Below are 19268 nucleotides of genomic sequence, written 5' to 3'. Positions count from 1 at the left end.
TATCAGTGGAGACAAAATAAAATGAAAATTAATAGTGGCATGCTGTTCAGCCTAAGAAGATGAGAAAATTCCAAATAAAAAGTGGTTAAACGTATGTATATGAAATAAAAAATATATTAATTGCTGCAGTTTCCCCTTTAGTAACACATAGGCAGGTGCTCAGTAGGATTTACCTGTCTGTATTTTTGAGAATGCCAAGGTGTTTTTGTTGTGTTGCTCCTCTTCATGCTGACAGGTGACTGGGATCTGACACAGAGAATCAGATATATAACAGTGATCCTGGGAGGAAAGACAGCAGACATTACAGGAAAAACACATGTTGGATTACAAAAACTGCCAGTAACACTCTTGCATTCAAACTGTGAGCTATATATGATTTTGCTGCATTCATTAGTCATCATGTGGGCTACCTATGTGATGCGTTGCCATTCATCTTTGTAGAAACTGATCTGAGTAAATTGCTTCTAATCACATTCATATCTTTACACTTTTTCCATTATTTTACTGTGAATATTTGGAGAAGGCACCAGTGAGAACAGGCATAAAAAGTAACACCTCTTCATAATGACTCACAGAAGGGCTATAACCAGATGCAGCTGCTGTACCCAGTGCTGTTTAGTTGATTTAGCTGAGCCAGGATAATTAGGAGATTGATTTGGGGCATGGGTCAGTTTACTGTCCCGTTATCCTTTATGAAGAAACAACTAAAGTAATCCTACAATACATTTTAGAAAAACACCATAAAAATGTCAAAACACCAAAGCAATATTATATGAAAATTATAGTGATACCATAGGAGATCAAAAATGTAATAATAAACTCACTATAAACTCACTTTGACTGAGTCCCTTTAGGAATATTACAGGTGATTTGTCCTTATTGAGACCGAATTGACCAAAACTTCGGCCTTTCTCGAAATCATTTGCACAGAATTATCTTCAATATCTTCAGTAATTATGTTCTATTTTTAACAACACAACAGCAAAAAAAAAACTCCAACGGGACAGCCCACTCACCTCTGAGCGCCCTAGCTTGTCCTCACTGTATCTTCAATCAGTAGGCAGCTAAGACCCAAAAGTACAGCCAGAAAACGACCCACTACAGACTAAATCGTATATCAGCCTGTATAAACGTCCCTGTCCCCCTATGAAACTCTGCTGCGACCCTCTTGACTTGCTGCTGACGCTCCTGCGGCTGCACATCAGTGGGCGGGGCTTCGGGTTTTCTAGCAGCCTCTCTAGTCATTTCAGGGCGTGTTTCTCTACAGCGTGTTGGCATCTGTTGAATATTCATGCAATATCTTTGGAGTAGTCACAAGTCAGTTGCGGATATCTGAAATCTGAAATTGGCTCTTTGACTTGTCAACATTAGCCTACTAGTGGCAAATGGACTGCAGATATATAGCCTGAACTGCAGCAACTGAATTGCAGAGATCAATAAATCATTTAGCCTAGGCCTATAGTCAAAGTGCAACTTTGACAAGTCAAAATGCAATTCTGACTAGTTTTTTTGTAAATATCTTAATTTGTCATTTTGACTAATCACATTTTGACTTGTCAAAAGTAGGATTATGACCAGTATGCTCTAATGAATACATGTTTAAACGGTCTTGTCATACTTGCACACACTGAATAGAAGGTTTTAGGTTCACCTGAACTGCATTGGCTTAGAGATATAACTGGTTCAAATAGCATCAAAGTTAAGGCTGTACTTCAAGTTATTCTCTCAAGTATGAAGATATTAATGGTCCCCATGCCTGGAGGTAGCCTATTGTCACTCAGTATGGTTTTGTAGCTCAGGGGGGAATACTGTATAGTGTGTGTGACCGGATGAAAGCTTGTCTGAAAATAGATTACATGACGCAGTGGCCCATGTCCATGAAAACATAGAACAATCATGAAGAGGGATTTCCCTAATCCTCTTAACTCACGGTGCTGTCAAATGTGACAAGTAACAGACCATCATTAATTCAAGAATAATTTTATATAAGCAGTGGTCACTGAGTAATTATGCAAAGCAATTATGAATACAGCCTGTTTCAAACGTAAGTGTACATTTTATATACATTACTATACAGTATGAAAATATGATTATAAATATTTCCCTGTTTCTACGTACACTTGTCATAGCTGGAAATTTGAGTGACTAAAGTTATGCATTTTTCCATTTTTAGGCCAATTATTATACAAATAAACAAAATAAAAATGTGTATCTACTTTTGAAACACCAGGTATATTTGAAATGCAGTGTTGTACTTTTTAGAGTGTGACTTGAATGTTTTTGCTAATGATACAGCACGTTGTAGTCCTGTGCTGCCTTCAGGTGCCGTCGGAAATATCACAACCGCAAACTGAGCGCACATGAATGAACTAGTGGTAAATACCTCTAGGAAAGTCTGAATTTGCGTACCCAAATTGCCAAGATGTGATGTTTAGAAGACGTGCGGTTAGGGGAGATGAGCGGAGAACATGTAAGCAACAACTGATGGTCAAAGTGATGTGCCATATGTCATAGGCTATTTGCAGCTTTCAAACTCTAAGAAGAAGAACTCAGCCCCTATTTCTGGATACCACAAACATCATTGCAAAGTGCAGAGGTGGGAAAAAAGGTTGGCCAAAGCCTGCTGTCTATGTATTGGCATCAGTGGAAAATAGCCTTCTGTTGCAGATATCTTCTGTTAAAACATCTAGCCTAAGGTTTATTTGGACCAAATTACATCTAAGCAAAATGTAACACCCAGAGCTAAAATGTTTGTTTTTGTTATCAGTAATTTTTGCGAAAAACAACTGCTCAGTTGCTCTGGTATTGGTTTTATGCAAAGTTACGCTAATGCAACATGCAAGCAGGTTAATGCTTATTTTGTATGTTAAAAGCTGGACCAGTTTTTAGTATTAACTTCTAAAACTTTTCCTTCATTATTCACAAAACAAAATTTAACGAACAAAAAGACCATTTTCCTCATATATTTTTCATATTGACTTTGAAGCTTATAGCCTGCAAGCTCAGTAAGGAATTGACAGACAACACCTGAAAGTAAATGTCTAAGACTCTTAAATGCATGTGACATACTGTAATCTATTTGGCTGACGTTTGATGTAAGTTTGTTGACGCTGTGTAGTCGGACGAGATTACGAGGCGCACCTGAAGGCAGCATTGAGCCAGTTTGAGCCCTCTGCTGGTCACGCCGTGGATTTCACCGCCGACTGTCCCCGTTGTCAAGGCAGCGCGTCCTCGGTTGCCATCATGGCGTGACTGTACACAGACAGACTGAGAGGAGAGACAGCTGGAAAAATGGCAACTTTGTCTATTGGCTTCTTACTTTTTTAACGGCCGACGAGCGTGTTGTCCTGTTGAAGAAGCTACTGATATGTGGACTCGAATATCTCCTTTGCAAGTTTATCTGCACCCTGAAAATGGTTGAGTGAAGACAGCAGGAGGCAGTGGTAACGTTAGCTAATTAGCTAGCCAAGTTAGCTAGCAGCTGAAGCTGTATGCCTGCTGTGTGTCAACAAGCATCAGCAGCTTCCTAGAATGCAAGCTCTGAAGGACAACTTCTTCTACCACTCGTATCCTGCTGCTTGGGATGTGTGTGTGTGTGTGTGTGTGTGTGTGTGTGTGTGTGTGTGTGTCATGTATAGTCATTTATCATCTACTGCAGAAACGTTTGTTGCATGACCACACCTCTGTTACAAAGCAAATGTGGAGAAGCTTTCTTATTTGCCTAAGCCTAAAAAAAAATGAGTGGATTGAAATAATGTGTTCATAGTTAAATGACATATCCAGGCTGAGAGTGTCCTCACATGACTGGCCTGTATAATCCACAAGAACTTTGACATTTTTATTAATTCAAGTCGAAGGTTGTGTTTAAGTGATATGTGCTACACTGCAGTTTCCTCCTTAGCTGTTCACTTGTAGACATTCCAGGCTCGGAGCTGATGGAGGCCTTGAAGATGAGCGACAGCTTCTGGTGGAGGAGCAGAGGTCGTGCAGATCCCGCGCTCACAAGTTCTCCCTGGAAACCAACCGGCGCAGGAAGTCAGTTTCAGTCTAATAACAATGCATTTTTACATTGGAAACAACAGGTCTGCATCCCCTATCAGTTCACCCTACTGTCTTCATATTATTGCCTGCACCTGCCCAGAAAGTCTTCTTCCTGGAGGCAGAGAGAGAGAGACCTGCTTATGGTTCTGGCTCTGGCTGCCACACCTTTGAGGATAAGGGCAGTGGTGGATGAGACATTCGACAAGTCACGGTTGCGTTTGACAGGATTTGGTCGTCTAGACCTGGAAATAGATCTGCTGGCCCAGAGGGTAACTGTGGGTCAGAGCGCCGGCTAAAGCGCCCGCCCTGCAAGCGTTCAGCGCAGTATGAGGCTCAAATCCCTTACAGATAATAACCTTCTAAATCTGTGCAGAGGCTAAAAGCGAGTGTTGGCGTTTCTAAACACAGCGCACATGTTTCAGGGCAGGAAAGGGGGTGGAGAGAGCGTGGGCTAATGCAAGGATGGTTGCAGTTTTATTGTATAATTATTTGTGAGGCAATTTAGATTTCCAGAGGCAGCTGATTATTATTCTTTAAAGCTACGTGGGCGCAGTGAAAAGCAGGTCCAAAGTTAAGACAACCTTATTTATTACATTGCATGATATGGATCTTAACACACACACACCTCTCCAAGAGTTAATGATCAACAGCTATATATTGTATATATATATGTAGTAAAGCAAAAACTCATACTTTTATGGAAACTCAAAATCATATTTGCACCCACTCTGCAAAATAGAGGAGGTGTGTTTGCTAAAAAAGTGAAAATGATCTACTGAGGTGAAAAGACAACCTCAGTGTTTATTACATTGCATGGCATGGAACTTGTTTTCCATGTTTGGTCCTTGTTTTACAGCTATATCATGAATAGCAACTGGTTGCACTGATCAAACATTATTTAAGTGCAATTAAAGATTAAAGATCGTAAAGCAATATTTCACCTCAGTAGATCATTTACATAGATCAACACACCCGGTGCCAGTAACCACGATACAGCCTGACCGACAGCATGTTATTGCTTTTATACAACATGTGCATGATTTTTACTACTTTTTTAATAGTATCAAACACTAAACAAATATACAAGCCTTGGGAGGAATGAAGTACAAGTTTGTGTATCATGTGTACAAGTTTGTTGGAGAAACACCTCTTGTCCGCCTCTTGTCCAATCACAATGCGTGATTGAAAACAATTTGACAAATGAGTTGGGGCCACCTAAATATTCAGAATTCAAAGCACAATTACACAATTTTCTCTTATCAGTCTAACGTTTAGCAGTTATTGTTGATTCATAATGGTACAGAAACATGTTTGCTAAAGGCTTGAGTACAAGAGTGCTGAACATGTTATTTTATAAAATGCTAAAAATTCAGTAGCAGTGGTCCATCTATCATGGCGTTTTTTATGACAAATGCATGCATATTGCACTATATTGTTATTTTTATTACAGGTCTTTTACCCCTAAGTTTCCATCTGTGAGTGAATGATGCTCTTATACAAACATGTTGGTGCCCTGGTAGTGGCTGCCTAGTTTTCTGGGCCCCGCTACTGTTAAAAAATGCCCATCACTCTTGTCGACCTGGATTGCCTTTTTTGTCTATTTTTGAGCTGTGTAAAAAAAGTCACTGATGCTGGATTAGTTTGAGCCTGGTTGGTATCATTATTGCCTTCCTCTGTAAACCAGTAGAGAGTGGTAGCTTTAACTTATTAATGACTGTGTTGCAAACACACCTCGAGGAATGGACTCGGGTTTCTGTACCTAAAACGTGATCACTCTAGACCTAATCAATTAGATTGTGCCTTAATTTCTTAGACCGCTGCTCTCTTTATGCCGCAGGGCTCTGGAGGAAAGGCGGAAGCAGTGGGATGTGCAGGAACAGCGGCTGAGAGAGAACATCCTGCAGCAGCGCAGACAGCGGGTGCAGGACGCCACCGAGCGCTTCCAAAGAGCCCATCTACCTCCTTCTCAGAGACGAAGACAATGTTAGTGTCACAGCTTACAAATCCCTCTTTGAGCTGAGAAATAACACACAATGGTCTTGACACGCTGTAGGCTATGAATCTTTCCCTTTATGATGTTTCAGCTTTTAGAAAGAACGTCCCAAATATTGAAGATGCGCTGAATCAGATTCAAGGCGCCTTGAGTTCATACAGCCGGCAGTCCTCTTTCCTGTCCAGCAACTCGAACTTTAGCAGGTAAAAAAAGTCAGCCCCTTGTTTACATGGATGAAATTAAGACGCAGGATTCAGATTTTTGTGGCATAATTTTTTATATGTTTTACGTGTAGCCTTTTTCAGCAGCTGGAGGAGTCACATCTTTGATTTATCTGTATATTTTTTTCCGTTCTTTCCATAAAAACAAACCGTTTGTCTCAGGAGCTGCACTCCCTCTCCAAAGCCTCCCACGGCATCGAGATCCTCCCACCGCCGGGCGCTCTCCGCTGTGGAGGCTTACACCAAACTGCTTCAGGAACATAGCATGACCGGCTTCAAGAGCAGTCAGCAGCTTTTTTTCAGTGAGATTCAAGACGCACAAGAGAAGGAACGAGACACTTGCAGTCCTCAGGTAGGTTACTTGAGCTGAATGTGCAATAAGACAAAAGGATGTAGTTTGCCTCTGTGCTGGGTGCAGTGCAGAGTATTGATCTGGGCGACCAATATAAACCAAGGCTTATACTGATATATTTTTAATCTTTCCGCCCTCTTCATGTGAGAGGCTTCACGCTCGGCCAGCCTTGACTAGTTCTCAGCTCTGAATTATTACACTCACTGGCCCTTTGGGGGAACTATAACAAAAGCTCAGCTTTTCTTTAAGAAGGCTGGATTGTCTGGATTGTCTCCCCCTGTCTCCCAAAGTGTTTTTTGTGTTTTTTTTCCAAAACATATTTTTTTGCATCTCATCCTACACATGTAGACCTACAGGGGGCAGCAGGGTGGCATGAGTCCCTACCTGCACCAGGGACGCCCCTCCTGCCTGCCGCTACACTCTGACCCCTCTGGTGAAATGTATGCATGTGAATAGTTGCTTCAATAGATTTATGGTTTATAATTATAAAAGAGAAATCGGTTATTTCTTTGTTTATGTGGGGAATTCCTGCTGCCTTCAATGTCAAAGTTGCAGCACTGTCCTCACTGAGTGGGGCAGTTAACTCTGCTGGTAATAAATAATAATAATGCGATGCTTTAATGATCCCTGCAGGTAGAAATCTGATATCTTGTATATGTGTATGACGGCATGGGAAATATGCAATGAAGGCCATGAGCCTCATTTTGAAACTTGTACCAACTCAGGTGTGTGGACTAGACTTCCACTGAGCTACCAGAACACCTCAAAGGTACTGATGAAATACTGATGAAATACTGTATAATATGTGTGTAATACCCCTTTATCACACCTGACTCAGGAATATTAAGGCTTCCTGATCCAGGTCCATCCTGTGGAGGAGGCAATTCACCCCCAACCTTGTACACAAGATTGTCCCGTGTCTCTACCATTCACCCCAGACGCAGGACAGACCCGTGTATGCGAGTGCACTTCCTTAATCGTCACTTATCTATGGGCTGTCACCTTATAATGTCATCAGAAGCAGACATGTTTACATTCTGTGCTGCTCAGCATGGCAGACAAGACGACGCTTCAGATGCTGTTCTGTGAAGCTCCTCTGTTGTAGCCGCTGTAAGGTCTCAACTTTGTAAACAAGCACCTTATATAGTGCGCCTTTTTACATAACACTCGTGCCAGAAAAAACAAGTCAGTGAAGTGTGGCTTTATGTCACGGGCTAAGCACTGAACTGTCACACCATGCGGACCGGAGTTTGACCCAGGTCCCAACCCTGATCTCAACCAGGGTTTTTTTCCGGGTCTGCTTACCTGGGTTGACCCTTTCACACTGACAGTATTTTTTCAGGTCGCTAGTCCGATGTAAAAGGGGCGTAATACATGGACTACAATTCAGCAAGTGTACATAACAACTATAAAACCACCTATTTTGTCATATTTTCAGGTGGTAGAATTTTGAATGTGAGCTTAAATTAAAAATGTTATGGTGCTTAACATCAGTGAAAATTCCTTTTTTTTTTGCACAGGAATTTAAAGTAGTTTAACACCCCCTTTGTCTGAAGGGAAAAATGTAACATTTGGTAGGGGACTTTCACCTTTAAGAAATTGTTAACAAATACAGCTGCCAAATTCTTTTGCTCTGTGGCATTCAGTGTGCTGATGAGGGAAAATGAAAAGGGGCATGAGGTAAAGTGTAATCCTAGCCTTGAATTTGCCTGCCAAGACGTGCTTGAGCATCACCAGAGCAAACAAGGCCCCTTTTAGAGAGATGACTAGTGCATCAGAGTACACTATGACACTCAAATTCTCTCTCTCTCTCTCTCTCTCTCTCGCTCTCTCTCTCTCTCTCTCTCTCTCTCCCTCTCTCTGTGTGTCTTCCCCAACACAGAACACAGAAACAGTATGTCACTTCTTTTGTTTGTGTTGGCCACCTCCAGATATATGGGAAATGTAATGCATACTATTGTTTGCTACTCATCATCACTCTTTTGTCTTCATATTTTAGGAGCACCATGTGTATCATCCCAGTCATTCTGAAAGCCTGTCAAGTCTGGACAGCTTGGAGAATGAGGACCCCAGCCACAGCACAATACAACTACATTGTTCCTATTCATCCTTGTTGCTTGACTCGGAGAAGCCCCAGTCACTCCAGAGAAGCCAAAATGATTTGTGTCCATCATCTGACCTAACTTTTTCCTCAGCGGCCATGCTTCTTGGTGATAACTTACCCCAACCGAGAAAGATGCATGACCCTAAGCCCAAAAAACAAGAGGAGTCTGAAGGGCTGAACAATAGGATGCACAACCCTTCTCAAGCCACACGGGGGTTCACATCTATTGAGCAAACTCCTAAAACCGAAGCCCAGCCCCCTCTGGGTAACTGCAATCTGTTAACTCTTTGTGAAATTATTGATGCAGAGCACTATGGGGAAAGCCACCCACAAAACAGTCCCAATGACAAAATCACAGTGGTTACAAATAACAAAGTTGCTCCAGGCAACGCAGCACTTGAATGTTCTCGTCTCAAACAGGAGGCGCAGTTTGATGTGAGGCAGCAGAGCGTCCATGATGACAGACATGCAAAACATCCATCAGCTACAGAAAGCCTTTTGCCTGCTAAAAACAGCAACCACAAAGACATTTTGTTTGAGGCTCTCCCAAAGCCTAATACTTTCCTGAAAGATAGCAGCACAGATAATGCCCCACATGAAGAAACTATCCAGCAAACAGGAAGAGAAAACAACTATCTGTCATCCCAGAAAAAGTCTAGTGATTCCATAAACAACCTCAATAAGGTTTCAAACTCAGAATCCAAAATTGAGAAGTCTGTGAGCACAGGATCACCGCAACAAGCATGCTTGTCTAACATCAAATCAGACACTCCTAAATGCCTTAAGTGTCCTGAGGAGGAAGCACAAAGATTAGCGCTCTCAGCGGGGACATCTCATTCAGATTCCAAAATATGTGAAGTCCGAATCATTAAAGGAATCCTTAAAAAGCAGTCCAAATATGTGTCCGGTGATGCCACATCTGCGTATGGCTCAGGACATTTGATTTTTGCAAAACAAGTAGCCTTAACGATTAGAGATAGCGTTGAATTGACAAGGGCAAAAAACAGGGATGTGGAGGGCACCAAGAGTGTCAAAAAGAAGTTGCGCTGGTTTGATGAAGTAAATCTGGAAAAAGAGGACAAAGAGCAGAATATAAACATAAGGAAACAGATGAAAGGCAGGTCTTCCAATCTATCTCAGTCAAAGAGCAGCCCAGAAGACCACCAGCTGAGTCTCGCTTCGGTCTCAGGGGCTTCCAGACCCGGACCTGCCATGACCCCTCCAGCCTCCACTGGTTATCACTTTACAAAGCAAGCGTGGGCAGATGTCGGGGTTCAAGTCAGCCTGCCCCAGGAGCGAGGAGACGAGGTCAAGGTGCCGCAGAGCAGCACCAGGACGGCTGGCCCCAAGGTCCCAAGGAGAGCGCGCTCTGCCCGAGTCGGAGTGGGTCCTGTTTCCTCGCGCGCCAGAAAGGGCACCGTCGTGCGACCTCAATCTGCCACCGAGGTCAGTCAGATTGCCAAGACCCAGGGGAAGATCATGGTCCCTCGCCCGCCTCCCAGGATGGAAACTGCAGAAGAAAACGCGGGAGACAAGACGCCGTACATCACCAAGACTCCTTACAGCGTGGATCAGGCCGGTGTGAACTGTAAACAAGCTCTGCCTGTAGAGCAGGCCTCGCACAAGGACAACTCAAAGGGCTTTTTCTCACCTTACACACATCACGTAATCAGAACAGATAGTAGTGTTGTGTATACACCGCTGCCACCCTCGTATACCTGCCCCGTCTTGGAGGGCAGCACCAAAGGCACGCCTAGCTCAGCTCAGCAGGAGACCCAGGGCTGCGGTGGGAGAAGAGGGCTGGTGTACAATGAAAAAGGCCTCTGTTTAGATTGCACTCCCACAGATGAGGAGATCTCACAGCTCTGGCATGGTGTCCGCACTGCCTTAGCTACCAAGGACGGTAATGTATATTTTGGCTGACAGCCCCTCACACAGCTTAGGCCTAGTCCATGTGTCTGTTGTTGCCTGCAGGGCTGTGTAATTTGGACTTTTGTGCAGTTTCTCTCAAGCTTATTTCTTAGCATTAGCTATGCCACTTCAAATTTCAAGTCAGTTGTTTAATGATTGGTTTCTTTTTTCCAATCCGTACATTATATTTTTCCCTCTTATCCTGTTGAATCTTTATCCTTACATACCATTACAAGCCCAGTGACCCCTAAAATCAATCTTTTTTTACCACAAACTGTGTTCACACCTTGTCATAGACGAAGGAAAAACCAATGAATGGACTGTGTGCTCTTTGTGTGTCTGCCAATTTGGAAAGTTGTATGAGATTCTTAACAGATAATTTTTCTCCAGAAAGCTGTTTTTCATAAATTGCATCGATATGCCATGTTTTCTTTGGCCCCTTGTACTTACCACTGTTTATGAGATTACTATTTTGTTGAAATAGATCTATATAATAACAGAGATACTGTTCTTTTTGGGTCATCTTATGTTCTGGTGTTGAAAAGTCCGAAGTTTTGATTATATACGTGGCGAAAGGGAAGCGAGTAACTTCTGAAAAGTGAATGCTTGGAACATTCTCTTAGACTTTCTGTTTTTTTATAATCGACTTAGGTGACCCTAGAAACTTCCTGACTCACAATGGCCCGTTGTCTGCCTTGCCTCAAGCCCGTGCCAATCTGTCCCATGTTACCATCAACGGTGATAGTCTTATCAGTGGTGTCAAAGCCGTCACAAGAATGGGTGGCTTCTTTCTCTCCCCTTCCAATGGTGAGATCAAACGCTGCATCTAAACCACATTTTCTCATTGCATAAAAGAATACTATTTAGAATGTGTAATTACTTAATTTGCACTTCAGCCTGTATTTCAGCACTACTTAGAAATATGGCACAGCGTAACAGTGCTTACACACACAAGTTGAGCTGCATGATATGGACAACATATATTGCATTTATTTGATAAATATTGAAACTGTGATATGGCTTGCAGTGTCATTTTAAAGGGACAAACAACAACTTTATTAGAATACAAATATAAAGTTTTAAACACTTTGAGTTGTGTACAGTATATCAGAAAAAAACGAATTAAAAAGCTGCCATATTACAGCTTTACAATATAAATATCATGTTCCTGCATATTGCTTATTCAAGTCACAAACTGAACTCATTTGTTTGTTGGGAGTCAATGAATGAATTTTGCTGAGCCGGCTTCAACGCACCGTGCACATCCTCCCTTTATTACAGCTGATTGTCTTTCAGTATGTTTGTTTTGCTCCATTTATTTTACAGCACTTTGCATCTTTGTTAAGAAAAGTGCTACACCTTGCAGTTATTATTTAACAAGCTCAACAGTATCCGTTGTTGTTTTTCAGTCAGCTTTACTGCAGACTAAAGAATTTGTAATGCATCTTCTTTAGAGGACCACCGGCTCCCGGGCCTCACCGTGCAGTAGTTAAAATGCAAACCACTGTCGCTGTAGTTTTTTTGTTACTGTGTGATATCAATAGAAGTCAATCTCTCTTTTCAGCAAGGAGCCTCGTCAGACGGCCGGCCCTGGAGAGTGGCGGCGGTGGCGTCGGCGTCAGGAGGAAGACCGGTGCGGAGCCAAGCAGACAGCTGGCTCCTGGCTCGGGGAACAGAAGGTTTCCTCTGCCCTCTCAGGTACGTGCATGCAGTTGCCCTGTGGGGAGGCACGGAGAGAACAGTTCCTAAACATCACTAAAGGGTGTGTTAGAACTTGCTGAATCGGTTTCGCAATCCCCTTTTCATGCTGGTAAAATCCACCAGACGCCACGATTTAGGCTTTTCAAGACGAGGCTTTCCGGATAGACTTGAGTCGCCAGTGTTTCGCAAAGAAGTGCCGCTGAGTCATGCTTTTGTTTACAGCTCGTTTTGTTTGTCCATGCGTTTGTGCTTTATGCCTGTCAACTAGAAATTTTGCAGTGTACTGTATTATTTAAGGTTAATCTAAATGACATAACCTTATATGTTCTGTTTTGTGCTTTCATTTTGCTTAGCCAACAAAACAGGCCACAGACCCAGCTAGACCTTTCTCCAGTACTTATGATGTGGCACTTCCATATGAAGGTATTTTATGTGCATTGTGTGTCTGTGTGTGGGTTTCTGTCATGGATAGAAGGAAACCTTTTAATCTTAAAAATCAACACTGTCTTCTGTGAAATTCACCATCTCATAGGACTCTCTTGCATGCCAGAAAAGAATCCTTCAAAGTTTTTAGGAGTAATGTAAAAGTAAAACTAATTTTCTCATTACAAACTATCTATCACCAATAGACTAACACCACGCATAATGATTTTAACAATACAAAAGAGACTTAAACATTTGACATTTATATGGGTAAGAGCATACCTACAAACTTTTATTTTTTATACAGCTGCATTTTACACATAAATGTACAAACAAACAGAAAAATGAAGCCCGTCATTCTAGTCAAGTCAGAAGTAATGCCTCTGATGTGCCTTCGCCTCCGCTCGCAGGCTTGGAGAGCGCGGCCCAGTTTCACCTGGCAGAAATGCACGGCGAAGGCCTGCTGGAAGAAAGGGATATTATGGCTGCTATGGAAACGGCCCAAACACAGAGGCCTGGAGCGGTGCAGCAGCGCGGCCAGCAGCAGGGACTCACCACCATTTCCTTGGAGGAGCAGAAAATCCTCCTCTCCCTGGACAGACTCAACCACCAGCTGCACTGTGAGCACCTTGCACCAGGCCAGAGCTGATCAACTTGACTGTAGTTAGCAGAGGCGGGGACTCGAGTCACATGACTTGGACTCGAGTCAGACCCAAGTCACAATTTTAACTGCTTGAGACTTGACTTGATGCATGAAGAGAAGACTTGAGACTTGCCCTGACTTGGGTTTTGGTGACTTGGGACTTGACTTTGACTTGTACTTTGATGACTTGAAAAGGTTTCTAAAGTCTTGACAAAAGACTTCAGAATCTTCTTGTGTTTGTGTAAATGACTTAGATTGAAAGTGATGAGATTTGTTCCACCAGACGACTGAATTTAAATTATTTTTTCTGAATTTGTATGGAATGATTTAATTTATTGAAGTTGAAACTGATTATAGAAATCAAACTCATGATGCACTTACCAAGTTTTTATCCTATTAAAACCATACTGCATTGTCCTAGTTATTTCGTTTTCTTTAAGATATGAAATTGATACTGGACTCTGACTAACTTGACTTGGTGTTCTACATTTAGACTTGGGACTTGACTTGAGACTTGCGCCTCAAGACTTGAGACTGACTTGGGACTCAAGCAAAGTGAGGCACAAAAGCATTAATATGTTGCCACCGCTGCCTCTCTTATTCCTCTGCAGGTGTTCAGGAGCATGCTGGGGGTAGCGCTGCTGTGCGCGGCCTCGTTCACATCGACGCGCCCGCTGTAAGTATGACGTTTTAAGGGAATCGTTGCTTGTCTCGACATCTGAGGTGACTTTGACGAACACATTCTTTTCCTCACCTTCTTCGGATGTTTTCAGACGAGGGAAGGGAAGGCTACGATCCATCACAGGCACCGCACATTCTCAGCTGACAGCCGCTCTCGAAACCAGAGGAAATTCTGACCCGAGGCCTGTACGGTTCACAGCGGTCCTCACTTCCATCTGTGCGTTGTACCTGTCCTGTGGTGTACTGTACGAACAAGCACTTTATGACCCTCTAAAAGGGACTCAGCCTCTTTTGAAAACACTTAATGTGCCTGCTGCTGGAGTGACGCCAAGCTCTGGAGATGTTTGCAGTTATCAGATTAGAGAGGATCCCTAGTTTGGGTTTAAAAAAAACATACAGGCAAAATGAGATCAAACTGAAGTTTAAGCTATTGAGTTTGTTTTTGTATTTACGCCATCTGCTTGAGCAAGAACACGTTGAAATTTTGAACGTGTAACACAGTGACATCAATTCACCTTGTACCTGTGCATAGATAAAATAAAATTTTGTTTAGCTTTTTGTTACCTACTTACTATTAAGCAATTACATTGTAAGTGCCTACCGGAATTATAATGGCTTTGTTTTTTATTTCATTAATTCAAAATGTCTGTATTGAAAAACGATGATACTTAATTGCAGCAGTAGGTCTACCAAAAAGATATGACTTTATAAAGCTTGCTTACTTGAAATGGAGTGAATGCTGCACTGTGTGTGGTGTGTTTTGCACTTTCTCTTGTACAAAGATCCAAACAAGGACTTCCAGTTTTTGATTTTTATATCTTGATGCGACCCCTATAACTAAATATAACGAAATATTGTAACATTAGCTTTGTCACATACATCTACTTCACAGTCAGGAATTGGTGCAGATTTCTTGATTGTATTTGGTTTCCCCGTAGAGAATATATATATATATATATATATATATTTTTGTATATGATTAATATTTATTTTCAGCGCAATGTTTCCTCTATATATTTTATAGAGCGAGACTGTAATTTAGTGTCAGCATGGAAACTATTGGGGATACTATTGGGGATTGTATTGACAATGAACTAAATAAAGCTCTTTTATTAATATACTGATGAACTGATTGGTTTCTGTCCCTGTGGTTGTCCCTGTGTTATCATTTCCTCAGCCATCTGTAACACAGTCAATGAATGGACTGGGAGAAGGAAGCGTTTACAGAGAGAGAAGTGTCGCAACGCCAAAGGTGTGTTTGCTTTTCTTTGATGGTTGTAAAAAGGAAGATTATGTCTTGTGCACTAGACTCAACCTACTGGCTCAACAAGGTGATGGTGTCAATCTCTGTCAGAGGGTTTCCTGCCTTCTGTTGCAATGCATCCACTCTGAACTTTACTCTTGTTTCACGTCACTTAAAAAGGCTTTAAATGATAGCAGCATTATTGATTAGATGCTGAAATGATTTCAATTTTAGTTGTAGGCTGTTGTGTGGAAGAAGATGATCTTTTATGAAATGTTTCTGTATCTCCCTCCCTAACAAGAGGTTTTACCAGAGGGGGAAAAAAAGAAGGTGGAGAGGTTAGTTTGAATCCAGTTGCCCCTCCCTCAGCAGCGTGTCTGGTTTTGCCCCTCAGTCAGCCTGCTAGGACTTGTTCCAAGAGGTGGAGGAAGCCCAAGCTCATTTTAAGTGTCAGGGCTCTCAAATGTGACGAAACTTTTTTTTTTTTTTTTGGTTTAACTACAGGTTTCTGGTTCTTTGCATGTGTACATTCTGGGTATTTCAACAAGGAGCTGAAGACAATAATGTGACTGTAGTGTGTTTTTGCCATGCAGAGTCATGCACCATCTCCTCGCTAGCTTACACCGCAAGTGGGAACAGACACAAGGAGACAAAATAAAATATGCTCAGCTTTCCTGTGTGATGCCTGCAGCGGCCCTGTGACAAGCTGTGTGAAATGATCTATACTCTTCTATGCTAAAAAGGACAAAAGATGTCAAAAAGAGGTTATTTGAGGAGGGACGTGACTGTCAGTTCTGAGCCAGTGGGCATGAGGTGACTGCAGAAGAAAAAACACTCACACTTTATTTGGATAGTCCACTGCTGATATCCAACTTATAACCAAGTAGCTAAAATGTGTCAGTTAAAAGTCTACTGAGTTTCAGGTGATGCCATAGTGTGAAAAGTAATCAATAGATATTCAATGCTTGGGTTAGGTTTAATCTTAGGGCTTTATCCTAAATATGTGTGTGGTTTCTCAAAAAATCACAATTAGAGACCTGACCTGATACCCATAGATTTTTTTTTTTTTAACAAACGAATTTCAATGCACTGTACTTTATTGCCATTAAAGTAAAGAGCAATATTATATATTATACTGGTGTACTTCAGGCCTGCCCTCACAGATCTTACCTTTAGGCTACTACTGTTCATGTTCGGAGCAGAGTCATTATACAATAGTGAGCTTAATTATATTTAAGCCTTAACCAGCCCAACTCCCAGAAACTCAACAAGAAAGGGCAAGAGCATTGAAAATAAGGCAAGACATCTTCAGAGGTGCAAGTTCAAGCTTGTGCTGTGGTGTGTGTGTGTGTGTGTGTCTGTGTGTGTGTGTGTGTGTGTGTGTGTGTGTGTGTGTGTGTGTGTGTGTGTGTGTGTGTGTGCGTGCTGTGAGGCTGAAACTCACAAGGGTTTTAGTCATGTTATGTCACAGTCCATCTAACATGCAATTAGTGTCTGGCTCAAACCGGAACATTAAATGGATGCAGATAAAGAGATGGAATAGACTGGATAATATAATCGTATGTTCAAATATATGTATTCTTGCATATAACAAATGAAATTTTTGCTGTATTTTAGACTCCATACACTAGAGTGTTGTAATCTATATTTTTACTACATTCGATTTTGGAAAGAAAGAAAGAAAGAAAGAAAGAAAGAAAGAAAGAAAGAAAGAAGATAATTGTGTACTTTATATCCAAAATTCCAGTGTTAATGTGTGTGTGTGTGTGTGTGTGTGTGTGTGTGTGTGTAGCCTGAAAAGGTGGTCATTTGATCTGTTTGCAAGATCTCTATAGTTTTAAGAAGTTAGGGCTTGGATGGATTAGGATTAAAATTCGGTTTGGGTGGGGTGGTGGGGTGGTGGGGTGGGTGAAACACAAGTGTGTGTGTGTGTGTGTGTGTGTGCTCTCAATGTTTATTATGACCTACCCAAATCCTGTAGTGGGCGCTCGTGCTCCCATCTGCACAGACTGTAGCAACTGTGCGTCACTATCCGATAATAGAACAACCGAGCCTTTTAAAACAGGAAAGACTGATAGTTTCCTCGCATTACAGGAGTTCCCACTGATGCCGTGACATACAACCAATGGTTCAAACAACGCGTGCTGGTGTCCTGTAACATCCAACCAAACCAGACTGCGTCGCCTCAGAAAGATGAAGAGATGTTGACCAGTTGACCAAATTGGCCCATTCTGCTAAGTGGGTGGTCCCCTCCGGCTGCAGGCTGCCGGGCCGCTGCAGTCCATCTATTTAATGCGTCTGAGTGCGTTACAATGATCTGAAAATGACTACTTTCACCCAAACAATGGACATCTCTTGACCGGCTGCATGTGTGCGTGTAATGTTTCATTCACACATGTCAAAACATAACAAAAATCATGAAATACTGTGCAGACATTAGACAGTTCCTCGACAATTATGTTGTAAATTATAGTGATCCTGTAATACATTTTGGAAGGACACATTGAATAATATCAAAGCAAGACTATAAATCCCTATAGGACAATTATAGGAATATTATAGTGATAGGAGTTTTAAAAAAAAACCACAAAGTACGACAGAGTGCCACACACACACACCCTGGAAATCCCTGTAGGAATTTTATTGAATGTTTTGAAGTATAAGCGTATTTTCATACTAGTTTTTGCTCAGCTTGGGTGTTTAAAAAATGCTGCAGCGAGGCGAGGCGACCATTAAAAGTTAAAATAAAACTAAATCAAACAAACTGAAAGGAATAAATGAATAAAATCAAGTTGAACCGTGGATTGTAACATCTGACGCGATCAGAAACACAGCAAGAGGCTGGATGTGTGACTGGCAGACTGAGCACACATGAACACGGCTCTTTAATCTGTTCATCGGGGCTATACAGTGTCTGCGGGAATTTAATAGGGCTTCATAATCATTCATTCGCTCAATGTATGAGAAAGGAGTTGAAACAGAGCCTCTATATCCAAAGAGACTGGATCTTGACAAAATGATTTCTCAATGGAACGAGGGGCCTCATTTGCATAACAATTGTGGGAACTGCATGGATCTACTTTTCAGCAGCACTGTAAAAAAGAAAAAAAAAAACCTACCATTATGCATAATGATGAGACAACTCCAAGTGTGGTTTGTGGTTTGCAATTGTTTATAGTCTAAATGTGACAATGGTACAAAAAAAACAAAAGACAAAACAAAGAAAAGAAAAAAAAGTTCAGTTATACATAATGATGAGACAAATTTAACTTTGGTTTATTATTATTTGTTGAAATCATCTAGAAGTGAAAATGTATATCACCCCACCCAATCTACCCTACAGCCAACAATGTAATGACAAAAAAGAAAAAATGTAGCCTATATATAAAAAAGTAAGCAAGTAGCCTATGTAAACAATCAAACAAACAAATAAACAAACAAATGAATAAATGGAGAAAAAAGCCAATTATGTTAATTTTGAGTTTATAAGAACAATGTGCTGAGAAAGAAGGATATAATCTTTTTAAGTTATACTGAACAATACAGTATAGGCCTATATATACATCATTCTCAAAACAAAATTTTCAAACAATTTCTGGCCCTAAGAGAAGTTATTTATTATATTATTAAAATTCCATCACTTAATCCTGCTAGGAATATAAAAAGTAACTTCTATTAGACTTTTAAAATAAACAATGATTTTAAGAAAGCATTTGTTGAAGCATTGGTTTTGGCTTATTATGTTTGCGCGAGATATGATGCTGCTCAGACATATAAATATTTCACGGGTTTGTGTATTTGTTTTAGCCTTAAAAAAATCTGTGTGGGTCTAGGAGTTCAACAAATAGGCTAAATATTGAAATATTACAAAAATAACCTAATGTGACCATTCCCAGCTTCAAATGAGATAAAACTCAATGGTTCCCAAAGTGGGGTCCTGGGATCTGAAGGGGTC

At 41.3% G+C, this 19268-nt stretch overlaps 1 protein-coding gene across 1 annotated transcript; it reads left to right on the top strand.

Moving 5' to 3' along the window:
• The first annotated feature begins 1752 nt into the window (after positions 1–1752).
• Positions 1753–15068, top strand: cep126 (centrosomal protein 126). The gene is made up of 15 exons (XM_071516361.1): positions 1753–1762; positions 3119–3248; positions 3925–4035; positions 5879–6024; positions 6126–6237; positions 6418–6607; positions 8607–8685; positions 8803–8976; positions 9553–10614; positions 11274–11429; positions 12187–12320; positions 12677–12746; positions 13157–13366; positions 14001–14065; positions 14163–15068. The coding sequence occupies exons 1-15, from the start codon at positions 1753–1755 to the stop codon at positions 14244–14246; spliced, it is 2733 nt and encodes a 910-aa protein (XP_071372462.1). The 3' UTR covers positions 14247–15068.
• Positions 15069–19268: the final 4200 nt, after the last annotated feature.

This window comes from Centroberyx affinis, unplaced genomic scaffold, assembly GCF_046629955.1.
Source record: "Centroberyx affinis isolate AG114_WGS23_722 - 3 ecotype Tasmania unplaced genomic scaffold, CSIRO-AGI_Caff_v1 ptg000399l_1, whole genome shotgun sequence".
Classification (NCBI taxonomy): Eukaryota; Metazoa; Chordata; class Actinopteri; order Beryciformes; family Berycidae; genus Centroberyx; species Centroberyx affinis.
The sequence above is the reverse complement of the archived record's forward strand: the minus strand, read 5'-3'. Positions and strand labels throughout refer to the sequence as shown.

Coding starts and splice junctions, on each gene's coding strand:
- cep126 (XM_071516361.1), top strand. Junction 4,036..5,878: donor GAAACCAACCGGCGCAGGAA/GTCAGTTTCAGT, acceptor TTTATGCCGCAG/GGCTCTGGAGGAAAGGCGGA. Junction 6,238..6,417: donor AGCAACTCGAACTTTAGCAG/GTAAAAAAAGTC, acceptor CGTTTGTCTCAG/GAGCTGCACTCCCTCTCCAA.